The 16,674-nt window shown below is 36.9% G+C and overlaps 1 protein-coding gene across 1 annotated transcript; it reads left to right on the plus strand.

Moving 5' to 3' along the window:
* Window positions 1–1,769: 1,769 nt before the first annotated feature.
* On the plus strand, window positions 1,770–15,507 carry NMBR (neuromedin B receptor). The gene is made up of 3 exons (XM_033235285.1): window positions 1,770–2,334; window positions 11,905–12,253; window positions 15,066–15,507. Exons 1-3 carry the CDS (start codon window positions 1,913–1,915, stop codon window positions 15,465–15,467), a joined length of 1,173 nt encoding a protein of 390 aa, XP_033091176.1. The 5' UTR covers window positions 1,770–1,912; the 3' UTR covers window positions 15,468–15,507.
* The last annotated feature ends 1,167 nt before the right edge of the window (window positions 15,508–16,674 follow it).

Raw genomic sequence — 16,674 nt, forward strand, 5'->3', positions numbered from 1 at the left:
AGAATATTTATATATTTGAATATATTTATATATGAATATTCTATTTAACTAATCTTAATTTTATAATGAATTATTTTAGATAGTGAAATTCTAGAAAAGTACAAAAATGACTTTCATTTGAGATAGAAAACACAAAACTCAAAATTGATTACTATGCAAATGTTTACCTTGTCTAATTCAGTTATAAGATGACAGTGCTCTTGGTGGGCAATATCTGGAAAGGTTCCTTAATATATAAATGATGTCGCAGATATACACATTTTATCAGTTTATGGCTAGATCATCATAGGTAGTCCCTGGCTAGTTACAATGCTATTATTCAATTTTATCCTTTAATAACAAAGAACTAGCCAAATGTTTTCCCTAATGAAGAGTGATATTTAGCTAGCTCCAGAACTGAGCCACCGTTTCTGATCAGTTTACATTAGACTCACATGGTGGTGATTTGGGAAGCTGTTTTGTTTTAGGGACAGCCTATTTAAAACAGCATATCAAATGTTTATTGAATATATATCTATAAGTGGCATAAGCATACATATATTCTGTCTTAATAGATAGAATTGACAATTAAAATTGTCAAGCAAGATTCCCAAAGAAAAAATAACATAGTACTTTATTTTGAAAAAGTGTCAGTTTGCAGTAAAGCTGAACGTACTCAAGTTCTATGACCTGGCTAATCCACACCTGGGATTTATTCAAATGTGCACCAGAACACATGTAAAAGAATGTTCATCGAAACATTACTCAGATTGGCTAAAATTGTAAGGAACCCAAATGTTAATCAATATAGAATAGGTAAACAAACAGTGGTATATTTATAAAATGATATAGTATACGGTAATGAAAAATGCCACCTGAGAAAACATGAGTGGATCTCACAGATATGGTGTCGGGTGAAAGAACCTAGACACAAGAGGGTATGCTGAATGATTCAATTTATACGATGCTCAATAGGAGGCACACGTATCTAATAACAAGCCAAATGGTGGTTATTTTGGGAGATGGTGGTTAGATTGTGGGCTCTGAATGATGGTTAGATTAAGCAGAACGATTAGGAAATGTGTACGTTATACATGTTATAGTTCAATAAAATGTAAATTTAAAAATACTACACCAACTATAGGAAATAATTTTCACATTTAGGTAAGAAAAGTAGATGATCAGAAAAAGAGTAGCTAGAGGATTTTATTTATGAACTTTATTTTTTAGCTCATTTTTTTTCTCCCTAAATTCTGTGTTTCGGCATTAGGGACTTGCCAACTCAGCCCTTAAATCCTCAGAGATTCCAAAGTTGTTGCCTGGGGCTCCTCCCGCTTGGAGGCGGGTAAGGATGGATGTATATAGGGGCACGCACACATACACGGAGAACTGAGCTCCCGTCCGGTTCCACACAATACAACAGGAACTTCACAAACAAGAGCAAAGCTGTGGGAAAAGCAGGTTGCGGGTGGCCCCGCGCTAGTTCTCAGGATTTCAGCCGCGGCCCGCTGGACAGCGCCAGGACGACTTCCGCTTCTCTGGGCTAACAGTCGGGCAGGTGCTTCTACTGATCCCCGAGGGACAGCTCCTTGTCCCTGAAAGGCTGTTTTCCCCTAGCTAACCTTGAGAACAAACCACTGGATACGGAACAAAGACGCAACCGCTTTGCTTTTTTTTTTTTTTTTTTTTAATTTAAATTCCGAGTTAACCGGAGCCATTTACTCCCTCTAGAAGCGAAGCTCCCGAGTGTGTGGACAGAACCCTCCCCAGGCCCTGAACGCTTACGGACGGGGCTCAGTGACGCGTACCCCGCGGGCAGTAAACTTGCAGGGGCGAAAGGGAGGAACATCGATTAAACCCAAATCGTGGGCGTGCAGTACTCAGGGCACTGGAGTGCGTGAAAACTCCAGCGGACTCTGCTGGAAAGGAGATCATGCCCTCTAAGTCTCTTTCCAACCTCTCAGTGACCTCCGGCGCGAACAAGAGCGGTTCCGTTCCAGAGGGGTGGGAAAGGGATTTTCTGCCGGCCTCGGAAGGGACTACCGCGGAGTTAGTGATCCGCTGTGTGATCCCGTCCCTCTACCTGCTCATCATCACCGTGGGCTTGCTGGGCAACATCATGCTGGTGAAGATCTTCGTCACCAACAGCGCCATGAAGAGCGTCCCCAACATCTTAATCTCTAACCTGGCCACCGGGGACTTGCTACTGCTGCTCACCTGCGTCCCGGTGGACGCTTCGCGCTACTTCTTCGACGAGTGGATGTTCGGCAAGGTGGGCTGCAAACTGATCCCGCTCATCCAGTTCACTTCCGTGGGGGTTTCCGTGTTCACTCTCACTGCCCTCAGCGCCGACAGGTAAGAGCACAGGTAGCTGTGGGTGGCTTGGAAAAGTCGTGGAGAGAGGCGGGGAGAGAAGACTCACCCGAGTGCACCTACTGGCAGAAGGACGCAAGGAAAGGTTGGGTATCCAGAGGAAGAGAGGGAGAGAGTGCGTACCTGGGAAGCAGAGTAAACAGGGTTAAAATGGACTGAGATGTGAGGCTTGGAAAAATACATGAAAATTACTATATTTTAAAAAACAAAATTGCATTTAAAATTGCATATCCTAGTCTGACTTCTGACACTTAGGGAATATTATTTCATAGAAAAGCTATAGAAAAAACATGCAAAAGAGTATCTTGTTGAAGCTTGTTGTGTGTGCTTAAAATCTTGTGAGTGTACTTTCCTTTATGCAGTAGAATAAGAATCTAACAGGTAAGAATGTCTGCTTAATATTAGGGAAATATTTAATTTTGATTTTTTTCAAGTAAGAGAAGAACTTACTTACATTTATTAACTGAATTTTATTATTTCATAGAAGTAAAACCAATTACATTAATACATATTCTTTAAGCAGATGACTTATCACTTTCTTCTCGTTTAATACCTGAAGCTAAGAGACTTTTTTTTTTCCCCACAGATAGGTACCCAAAATACATCTTTAATATTAAATCTGCTTTTCACATATGTTAAGGGTGTGAAGTGTCTTTTTTGCAGATCAACTAGTTCAACTTTGTCATTTCTCAGATGTGCATATTGAGACCCAGGGAATGTAATTTCTAATGGAAGACAAGGGAGGAAAATCCAAGTCTCCTGACTCCAGGTCCCTTCAAGCAGAAGGGAATGTTTGGATAGGGGTGAGGGAAAATGCAAAGTTAGCTATCTTTACATGGAGCTGTGGTTTAATTCCCTCAGTGGGAGTGGAGGACTGACTGAAGCTATTTAGATAAACAATTAACTTGGATAATTAAGTTGGTATTCACTCTCCTCTTTAATTTACATATTCAATTGCTAATGAAAAATGAGTCTGTATCTGAATTTCCTGGTATTTGCAATAATACTGGAATACTACTTTGGCATTGAAGAGTTAATCTTCATTGAGGGAAACACGACATTCAACAGAGACTTGAGAAACTGAAAGTGATTCACTTTCTTAAAAACCACACTCCTGGAAATTTAGGTGCCTTTTGTATAAATTATGTACCTAATTTTGTTTATGTGGCAGCATTTCTATTATCTTTTAAAATGTTTTCTCTGAATTCCAAAGCAAAAACATGACTAGTTTAGCTGCTCCTCTTTATGCAATCTTATTTTACCTAGAAAGTTTAAAAAACCTACTTCATGATTAGAATAAAACTTAATGATTAGCAACCACAATAGTTTAAATTACTATCATTATGCTTTCATTTTGAAGACATGGTATTGGTAGCAAGACCCAGGGTTGGAGTTTATTTCACACTAGGTTTTACAATCTATTATCATGGTGACGCATGACGATTTACACAGGTAAATTTGCCCTGGCCAAGATCAGAGAAAAATAATAATCCTCATATATTTACTGACTTTTTCTGTTTCATTTGTGTGTCGTATACTCTGTGAATACAGAATGAATAATTTAGTAATAATGATAAGGAAAGGTGAGATGCCTCTTCTACTTGGTCTGTAGGCTACGCTTGTCTACAAGTGTGTTTAGGAAATATAAACTAGGAAACCTGAGTAACTGTTGATGAGGTTATGCAATATTTTCCATGATTCACTTAACATGGGTTGGAAATGGTTTGTTATATATTGTCTACACTTCTGTTTTTCTTCTAGAGCATAGCAATCAGTAGTTGATTAGTACTTGATAACCTCTTACTACATCTCACCAAACGCTATGATTTCTTGTGGATGTGGAATCAATTGTAGGATTAATTGTAGTTAGCACAGTGCTATTTTTGTGTGTGTGTGATTTTTCAATCCTCACAACGCTGTGAGATAGGCACTATTATTTTTAAATTAAGAACTTTAAAGCTAAGAAAACTGAGATTAAAAATTCAGTACTATTTTTATGATCACACAGCTAGCCATCATGGTGCCAACATGTTTGAACACCATTTAAAGTCTGAACTCTTCACCATTAATCCACATTATTACACTTCTGGGTATAAGAAATTACTAATAGTATTTTTTATTTACCTGTGGACTTAAAAGTTGAGTTTAAAACAAAGCACCCAAGCATAAAAAAAAAAAAAGAGTACAGGAGCTGATTCATGAGATTTATTACAGTGAAAAAACATCATAAAATGTAACTGCAAAATAAAAGAAGTGCCCTGAATTCAAAATTAAGTAGTAGTTCCAAAAAAACCCTATAATAAACAAATTAACAAAACTCTGTTATTAGAGTCTTTAAACAATAAATTCAATTATTTGTATATATATCCTGTCTTCATACATGGCCTAAGTGTCTTTGCCTAATAAAGTAACAGTAGAGAGTTAACAAATAGAGATCACAGTACATAGTAAAAATCAGGAAGATAATTAGGTTTCAGAAAGCATATTTCAATGTGAAGTGGATCCTCTTATTCTATACTTCACTGATGGCAGATGTCAGTATCATTAGATTGCAGAGACTAAAATGAAAAACACAAATATTTTGAATCCACCTCGAGGCCTAAATCACTTTGTTTGATATGGCCAAAGGGTGGTCAGATGACACTGGTATCTGTGATTATTATTATATTTTACTTTTTTGAGACAGAATCTTGCTCTGTCGCTCAGGCTGGAGTGTAGGGGCATGATCTTGGCTCACTGCAACCGCTGCCTCCTGAGTTCAAGCAAATCTCCTGCCTCAGCCCCCCTAGTAGCTGAGACTACAGGTGCACACCATTATGCCTGGCTAATTTTTGTATTTTTAGTAGAGATAGGGTTTCACCATGTTGGCCAGGCTGGTCTCGAACTGCTGACCTCAAGCGATCTGCCTGCCTGGACCTCTCAAAGTGCTGGAATTACAGGTGTGAGCCACCGCGCCCGACTGGTGTCTGTGATTATTAATCCTAGACTTTCCATACTCTTCCAAGGAGTTTCAGCAGACACATCCCTAGGCAACAGCATTTGTGCCCACTGCAGCCATGCCTCAGAGGCACATCATCATAACCAGTATGGCTGGAGGAGAGATAGTGCATGGTATGAAGTGGTGATAGTGGTGATCTTAATTTATTATCATTTTTTACTGTTATCTTGATAGACATTTTTCTTACAATTTTGAAAATGTACATTGTTTGCTTGCTTACATAAAGTAGTTGATTAAAAGTATTTCTATATTCTATGTTGTATGATATTTCTAACAGTTTTATACCTACACACATACACACAAACACACACACGTTCCCACCTTCCACCGTGGAGTATTGGGACATGTGTGCTGTGACATCAGGTTGGTGGCACCCCATAAGCCATATTTTGCTTATGGTTGGTGTTATAGTGATCTCCTTCTCTATCTATGAGTAGCTGCATTTCCAAATTTGGAATGTTATTTCTTTGATTCTTGAAGACCTTTTGGCCTCTGATGGCACATTATTAAAATGCAAATAACTTTTAGGAATGGAGTTTTCCTTTCTCCTTCATAGGAAAAATTCTCACAGATTCCTAGTGCTAAACTGTAAACTTTATAATTTCATGTATTAACAAATATAAAATTAGATATCAATTCTTTATTCTGGCTTCTTCTATGCTAACCAAAATGCACTTATAAATTAAATTTTAAAATACACATTATAAAAACTATAAAAAATAAACTAATATTAGTTTAATGTATTGGGTGACATTTTTTTCTGATACCAAACAGCCAATGTTGGATTAAATGCAAAAATAATATTTTACCAAATCTGATTAAATTTCTAATATATCGATAATTATTAATAAAAAATTATAAGTTTTTGTGCGCTGGTTAGGATAATCAGATTTTATTCCATAACTAGGTCAGTAGATAAATTCTTGAATCATTAATATTAGTTGCATATTATATCAATGCAAACAGACATTCTATTGAGTGTAATTATTTGTTAAGATACTGAAATAGATTGGATACAGGCCCTGGGTCTAACACTCCCTAGGATTCATAGGACTTTTCCATCAGTCTTCATCTAGTGGTGGGAGGACATGCTGTTAACTGTTTGCTGCTTTCTCATCAAAATTCCTAACTGAAGCTCAGGTTCAAGTTAACCAGCTGCCCCTGACTGGAGATGATGTTTTCTCCTTTGCTCCATAGCCCTTGCCTCTCAGTCTCGTAATTGGTAGTGAGATTGGCACCAAGAGTGTGCTTCTAACTCTTTAAAAGAATAGTTCACATTCACCCTATAATATTAGAGTGATGACTTATTTATGTTAAATTTATTTTTGTTCAATTTTGTATTACTCACACTGAAATTGGGTAACTTACAAAGAAAAGAGGTTTAATTGACTCACAGTTCCACAGACTGTACAGGAGGCATGGCTGGGGAGGCCTCAGGAGACTTAGAATCATGGCAGATGGGTGAAGGGGTAGCAAACATGTCTCCACATGGTAGCAGGAGAGAAAGAGCTAAGGGGGAAGTGCTACAAACTTTCAAACAACCAGATCTCACGAGAACTCACTTACAACCACAAGAACAGAAAAGGGAAATTTGTCCCCATGATCCAGTCACCTCCCATCAGGTCCCTCTGTCAACACTGGGGATTACAATTCTATGTGAGATTTGGGTGGGGATACAGAGCCAAACCATATCAAACTTGTGACAGGAGAATTTAAGGCAGCTTAAAAATCAAGATACAAACAACACACCACAGGACTAAAAAGGGAAGAAATCAAGGGTGGGGAAAAGAAAAGTTGGAAAATATAAAATGACCCATACTTTCACAAAATGCGAGTCATAGGTTTTTCTGAGAGCTTTCTAGTTGCCTTTTCAAAAAGAAAAAATTGCTTTCCATAACAAATGCTCTGTTGTTATTTTTATATAACCATAGAAACAGAATCCATTGTAGTTTCTGCACATAATTTATTAGTTTTTAATTTGAATTTACAGGGCTTATTGTTAAATAAAGGTTATTATATTTGACTCGAATAAATTAGATATCTTTTACTCATTGATCTTGAACACGTCTAATTTATCTCTTTCTTTTATACTTAGAAGTAATTTCACACACTGAATTAGGCACTGTATAATTCTCACAAGATTCATAATATTGCCATAATTTATATGTTGCTTATAGCTTTTGAAGATTATCCATCTATCTTGATCTGAAGCTTTGGGGGCACACTACAAATAAGGAGGGATTACATCAGGCTTGGGTTTATGGTTCCTGGGTGCTAACCATGTATCCGTTACATCCAAATGTTTTAGTTGGAGAAAAATGATAAAACAGCACAAAACTCATGGCCACAAGGTGGTGTTTTCCTTATTTGCAAAATAAGATTCATGTCTTCCTCATCATGTGACATATCATAATTAAAGAGCAGGCATCTGATTCTTCAAATACTTAATTTCTGCTGGATTCTGGATACTATCTATTCTGTTGCTGAATGTGCACCCATTGCACTGGACAGCCTTGCTGGAAGCCTGTGGCAAAGATGCTCACTGTTGCACACAACTCTCTTAAAACATGGTTTCTAAACCCAGCTTATCATCAGAATCACCTGGAAATCTTAGTATGTAGAATCCCACACTTCACATTCTAGGGACTCTGCATTAGTAAGTCTACAGAGAAGCCTAATCATATTCTCTCTCTCTCTCTTTTTTTTTTACTTCTCTAGGTGTTTCTGAATATTGATGCATCTTAGGCATCACTGGATTAGACTCAGTCTCCATTTGTCATCACCATTCCCACTTCAACATAATACCCAACAACTCCTACCACAATTGCTCCTAATAAGGATCTCCTTGTTGCTCAGGCTATAGTTTCAACCATTTATTGAGACCCTATGGACTCTATTGGCCAGCCCAGGCATTGTGTTATGTATTAGAGATATAATAGTGAGCAAGACCTTTCTCTTATCATACAGTTTACACTCAGACTTTTTGTGGACCTATTCCTTGCCTGATAAATGAAAGTTTAATAAAAAAAGAAAGACACTTTGGGAGGCCGAGACGGGCGGATCACAAGGTCAGGAGATCGAGACCATCCTGGCTAACATGGTGAAACCCCGTCTCTACTAAAAATACAAAAAATTAGCCGGGCGCGGTGGCGGGCGCCTGTAGTCCCAGCTACTCAGGAGGCTGAGGCAGGAGAATGGCGTGAACCCGGGAGGCGGAGCTTGCAGTGAGCCGAGATTGCGCCACTGCACTCCAGCCTGGGCGACAGAGCGAGACTCCGTCTCAAAAAAAAAAAAAAGAAAGAAAGAAAGAAAGAAATTTTGGGTAGTGTCATTAGAAAGATTAGTGTAGATGGAGATTTTTGAGATGCTGTGATGACTCTGTAAGAGGTAAAAAAGATCCCATTTTTATTATGTATTTTGTTTCATGATTAAATGTAATTATCTCTTTACATTAAAATTTAAACTACACAGATGTTACAAACGAGATCCAAAATAAGAATTGATGAAGAAATCTATTTATTTATTGAGGTTTAATACATGAATAGTGATTATTTTTCTCTTTATATGCCGTTTGATCAATATTCTCTAGTGTTTAGTTTTCAGTTAGGGATATTCTCCTGAGACCATTTGTAAGGGAAAATGTACCTTTTTACACATACCTTCTATGCTAATATACACAGTGAAACACTTTTTATACTAAGAAATACTTTTCCTCACATTTCTATAAATATTTGAAGGAAGCATGATAAAACATGTCCACATTAATTTGCACGATCTCATTTTAATTTCTGCTTTTTAATTGTTTCAAAGATACACACAGTTGGTATACAATATTTTCTTTGACAATCATAAGCTATGTCTCAGTACTAATAACATTTTGGTAAGTGTTTATAATATTTTCAGCTATAATTCTGTTTTTGTAGGATTTTCAATTCTGCCCTTTTATTCAAATGTGTATCATTTAGAGACTATCATTGGGGTCTATCCTTTTCTTGCAGGAGGTGGCTCATAATCCTCCTTGTTGGAAAGGCCAACATTTCTGCTAGGTTCTTGCTTTCCTTAAATCAAGATTTCTGTATATGTTTCTAGCAATCTTATCAAAGTGAGAGATTTATTGTCTTAATTTCTATTTAAAGTTTCTCTATATCTTTTATGGTTATAATGCCTGTTTGGTATGAATGTTTATGTTGGCCAATATTCATATGTTGAAATCCTACCCCCAAGATGATGGCATTAAGAGGTGGGCCTTTGGGAGATGATTAGGTCATGAGAGTGGGGCCCGCATGAATGGGATTCATACTCTTATAAAAGACTCCAAAGAGACCCTTGACCTTTCCACCATTTGAATAAGCAGCAAGAAGATCTATCTATGTAAAAAAAGGGGGACCCTCACCAGACACTGAATCTCTCAATGCCTTTATGTTAGATTTCCTAGTCTTGAGAATTGTGACAAATTTCTGTTGTTTATAAGCTGCCCAGTGTATAGTACTTTATTCGAGCAGCCCAGGTAAACTACGACAGTACCTCTACAATAGTATATGTGGTTAGATATGAGGTAGAGAAGTGACATTTTCTTCTCCTTTTTAAATATGTACAGGAAAGTTCAGAATACCCTTCACGGTTTTTGATAATCTAGAAAGAAGGCTTGATCTTTTTGTAGTGATAACCTCTCTGCCCTTTCCTTGTCTTCTTCCACAGAAAAAAGAAATTGCAATCAGTTTTTTGGTACTTTCCTCTTAAATATGAATTGTCAGTCAATAATAATGCAAATTTATTGGGAGAGATTACAGTACAAAGAGATCAAACAAACAAACAAATCTGGAACTAGGCTGGAAAGAGATTAAATGCTTATTTCTGTGTTGGTTTTATAGATACATAGCAAGAGCTGGTTGCAGTAGCTCATACCTATAACCCCAGCACTTTGGGAGCCTTAGGTGGGCAGATCACTTGAGCCCAGGAGGAGTTTGAGACCAGCCTGAGCAGCATAGTAAAACCTCGTCTCTACAAAAATGCAAAAATTAGCAAGGCTTGGTGGCACATGTCTGTAGTCCTAGCTACTTGGGAGGCTAAGGTGGGAGGATTGCTTGAACCTGGGAGGTGGAGGGTGCAGTGAGCTGAGATCAGGCAACTGCACTCCAGCCTGGGTGACAGAGTGAGACCCTGTCAAAAAAAAAAAAAAAAAAGATATATGGCAAGAATGTACACATATAAAATAGGAATAGGACACGATAAAAAAATTTGAAAACATAAAAAACTTATAGGAACTTATATCAACAAAAGATGATAGAAATTTTAAAATTCAGAAAAAATGATGGAAAGTAAAGCTTACAGAATATCTTAGAAATTAAAATCAAGAAGAAGGTGAAGATGTGCTTGATAAATGTGATTTTCCAAAAAATATCAGAGATTGGGTAATAATTCAGATTTGTCTAACTAAAATCATGTGGTACTGCATCTTATTTGCTAGGTATATTATCACTTGAAATACTTTAAAGAGAAATATAAAAAATTTGAGCTTTACATACCATTTTGAATTATTTGCATCATCATTGCCTTACTCAATATGTGTGTTTGAGTTAGCTGCAGAAAGTTTTGGATTGTTTACTGTGTCCTGGAGTGTGATTCCTTTATCACTAGTACATTGCTGGTATATTGCCATTAATATTTTAGGTTGGAGGAGAAAATAACTTTATGGGATCTTGACAAGAAATAAATTTGAGCTATAAAGACAAAATATTGTTCTGCTTTCAAGTTTTTCAGTCCTTATTATTGGATTATGGAGAAAATCTCAATCTAGATTAGTCTTTTATTTATTTTATTTTGTCAAAATATAGTATGACCAATCTAGATTAGTTTCTAAAATTCATTAATGTCCTTAGAAAAAGAGTGAAAGGGTTCACACTCAGAAGTTATGGAAAAGTATCAAGGAAGGATTGAATAATATTATTTTGTGAACATCTTATATTTTGGTATTCAATACATTATGATAGATGTAACATATATAGATTTAGAAGAATTTAAGAGGTAAACAAATGTCCAGAATTTTGGAAATGAAATAACTAGGATTTAGAAAATGCCAGTTTAAAATATTTTTCTCTCCCTTCCTGTTTTCTGTGCTAGTAAGTAGTGGAATGGCTTGTAGACTGAGAGACACCAGGAACCTTAGGTCTTACATACACTTTTAAGCAACCAGGGAATAAATAAATTTGAGCTACAAAGACAGATTATTGTTGGCATCTCTCTTACTAAGCAGGATGTCTTTCTCTTCACCTTCCTTCCTTCCTTCCTTCCTTCCTTCCTTCCTTCCTTCCTTCCTTCCTTCTCTTTTCCCTTCCCTTCCCTTCCCTTCCCTTCCCTTCCCTGCCCTGCCCTTCCTTTCCTTTCCTTTCCTTTTCTCTTTCTCTCTTCCTTTCTTTCCTTCTTTGCTTCTTTTCCTTTCTTCCTTTCTTTTTCTTTGTTTCTCTCTCTCTCTTTCTTTCTTTCTTTCTTTCTTTCTTTCTCTTTTCTTTCCTTTCTTTCTTTCTAGAATAACTTGAGATGTATCATTTTCCCAGGTACAGAGCCATCGTTAACCCCATGGACATGCAGACGTCAGGGGCAGTGCTGTGGACCTGTGTGAAGGCCATGGGTATCTGGGTGGTCTCCGTGTTGTTGGCAGTTCCCGAAGCAGTGTTTTCAGAAGTGGCACGCATCAGTAGCTTGGATAATAGCAGCTTCACAGCATGTATCCCCTACCCTCAAACAGATGAATTACATCCAAAGATTCATTCAGTGCTCATTTTCTTGGTCTATTTCCTCACACCACTTGCTATTATTAGCATTTATTATTATCATATTGCAAAGACCTTAATTAAGAGTGCACACAATCTTCCTGGAGAATACAATGAACATACCAAAAAACAGGTAAGCTTGGTAGGTGTGGGTTGGTGGTGTGCTGGTCAGAACAAGTAACTGCTATTTATTGTTTCATTTTGTGGGTTTTTAATCCTAGACTGATGATTACAGAGTTGGGCCTTCACAGGCCTTAACTAGAAGGGATATATGGGGATCTCTAATATATGGTCATATCAGAGCCCTGCAAGGCCCATTTAGGTTCAGTTTATCATTTATCTGGATCTGTGATAACACCTGACATTCCACCATTAGAAATTAATGTATTGAAAGACCTGTTTTACACACAGAGTTTTGTGTAACAAACAACATAATAAACCAGAAAAATTTCACATATGAGCATACATTAATTTAATTCTTGTTTCTTCTCCCATTAACCCACTAAGGATGGCAGGGAGTATAGAAGAAGGATGCACCAGGAAAGGACTATAGGACACTGCCTGGGATCTGGGGATGGGATTTGGGTGTAAGTCAGAATGAGAGATGAGGAGAATAGCAGGAGTAGCAGAAAAGGAACCCAAAGGTGCAATCCAAAGGTGGGCTGGTGTTGAAGCAATATGTGACCCAACTCAAATTTGTAACTTTCCCTACAAAGATAATATGCTCATTTAAAAATTACATCATGCACCTTATGTACTTTTTCTTTCTTCAATAATATGCACTACTAATTTAAGGTAAAAATCAACTGTGTTAATACACAAAGAGACAGAAATAGTGTTCTTGTGAGAAAAAGTGTCTGGTTATACCTTTGTGTACCGCTAGAAAAAAAACTTCTAATGAGTTTTGCAGGTACAGAGTAGTTACCGATGCTTGTTTCCAAATTAAAAGCAAAGAAATTGAATCACAGATCATTTAAAATTTACTGGAACATAGATGGAGCATTAGGCTGGGGCCTTGGGTATGTTAGCAGCAGCAGAAACTAGTAAAGATTTCTTGCATGGAAGGTAACCTTTATGAATTGGTGGCCATCCGCATCAAAGATCCACATCAGCTTTAAAGACTTAAAAAATCACCCAATTATTGAAGGCATTGATAAATTCACAGACTTTATCTAAATATTTGGCATCAGTGAGGCAACGTATTCAGATCATTGGCTCACTGTGCTTTCTAATTTATATAATCAGTTCTTTTATCTGAGCCCTGTGATCCAATTTGTATCTCAGTTAGGTATTTGAGTATTTGCTTTTGGTTTCTAAAGTTGAGTTTTTCTCATATACACAGCCCTTGCTTCACTTTTGAATTTTTTAATGGCCTTGGCCTGCCTGCCTTGTTTTCGTGAATTTCCCTATTGGGACCTATAAACTCTGGCAGGGCAACTGGGTCTTGACATCTGCTGAGAAACAATCTCAATGCTAACAGCCTCTGTGCACTTGAATCTCCAAGTATAGACCACTGTGACATTCTTGCACTCATCTTCCACCTGGAAGGGATGACACTGCTTAGAAAGATAAATTTCACATTTGACTTTCTTAGGATTGATTGTTGGGTCGCATAACTTACGCCACTGGGATCCATGTGGAATATCACATTCTGCTTCCTGGCCTGGGTTCCTCTTCAGTTGCACCTTTCTCTGCTTCCTCCATCACCCCTGTACTGCTACCTACCATTAGATGTGTTCCAATCCCAAACCTTTCCAGTCTTCTTTGGAATATTCTAGTTGATGACCAATAGTATTCACTCAGAAAATATTATGATACCTACAACAAATGTCTTTCAATAAATCAGTATTCCACCTTCATATTGCCTTAATTAAATATTTAAACAAATTAGACAGATATAAGCTACCCCTTGAACTACTGATGTTAGGAAATTGCTTTTAGATTAAAAAATATTGATGCCCAGTCTTTGAGTTTTATTTATTACATTCCTGAATACCCTCTTAGAAACAGTAAACATAATATGTAAATTTTATGGAGAAGGAAAATTTATTTTTATTTGTAAATGTGACAATACAATAATGTTTACAGGACTCACAGTTATATCAGATGCTTTTGATTTGTGTAAGTCAGGAGTTTAAATCTCAAGTTGTTGTTTTGTTTTCCTATGGAGTGGTAGTTTTAAAAAGTCAAGCTAGCAGGGCGCGGTGGCTCACACCTGTAATCCCAGCACTTTGGGAGGCCGAGGCGGGTGGATCACAAGGTCAGGAGAACGAGACCATCCTGGCTAACATGGTGAAACCTCATCTCTACTAAAAATACAAAAAATTACCTGGGCGTGGTGGCCGGCGCCTATAGTCCCAGCTACTCGGGAGGCTGAGGCAGCAGAATGGCTTGAACTCGGGAGGTGGAGCTTGCAGTGAGCGGAGATCCCTCCACTGCACTCCAGTCTGGGCGGCAGGGCGAGACTGTCTCAAAAAAAAAAGAAAAAAAAGAAAAAAGGAAAGTCAAGCCCTGCCTCATTAGATCAATATTTCCTATTTAAAACACCTTTATTTTTTTAAAACACCAAAGCTTGAATATATTCTATGATTTATCAATTTAGTGGATTTAATACAAACAGAAATCATTTATATTTATGTTACACACAATGAGGCATTAAGCAAAAAGAAAATAAATAAGTAATATGAAGACATAGCATTTGTTAATTTACCACCTAGTTTTGTATAAGCTGTCAAATATTTTTTAATGCAAATAATGTAGTGACCAAAATAAACTTTCTCAAACTGTTAAAATCCATCATCACTTTGGTGAAGAAAATAAATAATTTATGTATTTTGGATGTATTATCATACTGTAAATTTTGCTCTTTCCCGACTTGATAAAGTTGGGATGTGGCTGGTTCCATTTTCAGTTTAACCAATGGGATTAATTTCTTATATTTGCAGATGGAAACACGGAAACGCCTGGCTAAAATTGTGCTTGTCTTTGTGGGCTGCTTCATCTTCTGTTGGTTCCCAAACCACATCCTTTACATGTATCGGTCTTTCAACTATAATGAGATTGATCCATCTCTAGGCCACATGATTGTCACCTTAGTTGTCCGGGTTCTCAGTTTTTGCAGTTCTTGTGTCAACCCATTTGCTCTTTACCTACTCAGTGAAAGCTTCAGGAGGCATTTCAACAGCCAACTCTGCTGTGGGAGGAAGTCCTATCAAGAGAGGGGAATCAGCTACCTACTCAGCTCTTCAGCGGTGCGTATGACATCTCTGAAAAGCAATGCTAAGAACATGGTGACCAATTCTGTTTTACTAAATGGGCACAGCATGAAACAGGAAATGGCACTGTGATTTTGGCCATTCAACTCACTACCTGGAGAGAACTTAGTAACTGTTAAAATTCCTGTTCAGCAGATCAGAACTAAATAATGATCCCATTCTTGCTGTTGCTTAGCCAATTTATTAGGCAATTGCATGATTGACTCAGAAAATGCAAGACATTTTTTCTCTACACTAGACTTTATTTTTTTCTCTTTTCATTTCCTAATCATTAGAATATGAGAAAAGACTTTAAATTACTACATATAATACATATATGTGTGTGTATATATGTATTTGCACACACATACACACATGTACATTATATGTATTTCACATTAAAAATGATCCCCAAACCAATGCAATATGTATAATTTAACATTGCTTTAGTATTTAGGCTGTTGCTAAAGCCAATTCTAGCATATTTCTCTTAGGTTTCATTTTATCTCAAAACATGAAATAAATTTCTATATTGACTCAATGATTCAGTGAAGGTAATATTCAAACTCCTATTATTTGAAATACAAGTCAGATTGTCCTGGTCAATTTCATTCAATTCACAACCATTGCATGTATGTGTGTGTGTGTATATATATGCATAAATGTACACACACACCCACACACATCCTTCATTTGAAGAAAATAAAAAATTCGAAGGTGGAGCTTAATCACATCAGTATTTATTGTGATTCTGTGATTAATCATAATTTATAGAAATAATTCATGTCTGTAACTTGTATGTGATTAACAGATATAATGAAATTAATATTATGAATTATAAAATAGGTATGATATGAATATGATTTAAATTATGAATGTAAAATAGGTATGATATGAATATGATTTACATTATGAATATAAAATAGGTATCATATGTCCAAATTGCAAAACTACAACTCACAAGTTTGCATGGCCATCTTAGTATATTGCTAATCATTGAATATTTGGACGATTTTGTATAGATGTGATAAGATTTGTGTAATTCCGGTGAGTTCAACCATTTACTCATCCTCTCTTGCAATATCCAACTGACAAGTATATGGGATCACACTTAGGCAGTTTTTTTCTGCTTTTCCTGCATGATACCACAGTTTTCTCTGAATGAATGTCTTTTTTGTTTTAGGAAAATGCAAATGTATTGATTACATTTTAAAAACTACCATTTTAAAAGCATGTATAGGCCGGGCGCGGTGGCTTAAGCCTGTAATCCCAGCACTTTGGGAGGCAGATCACGAGGTCA

This window comes from Trachypithecus francoisi, unplaced genomic scaffold, assembly GCF_009764315.1.
Source record: "Trachypithecus francoisi isolate TF-2019V2 unplaced genomic scaffold, Tfra_2.0 Lachesis_group15, whole genome shotgun sequence".
Classification (NCBI taxonomy): Eukaryota; Metazoa; Chordata; class Mammalia; order Primates; family Cercopithecidae; genus Trachypithecus; species Trachypithecus francoisi.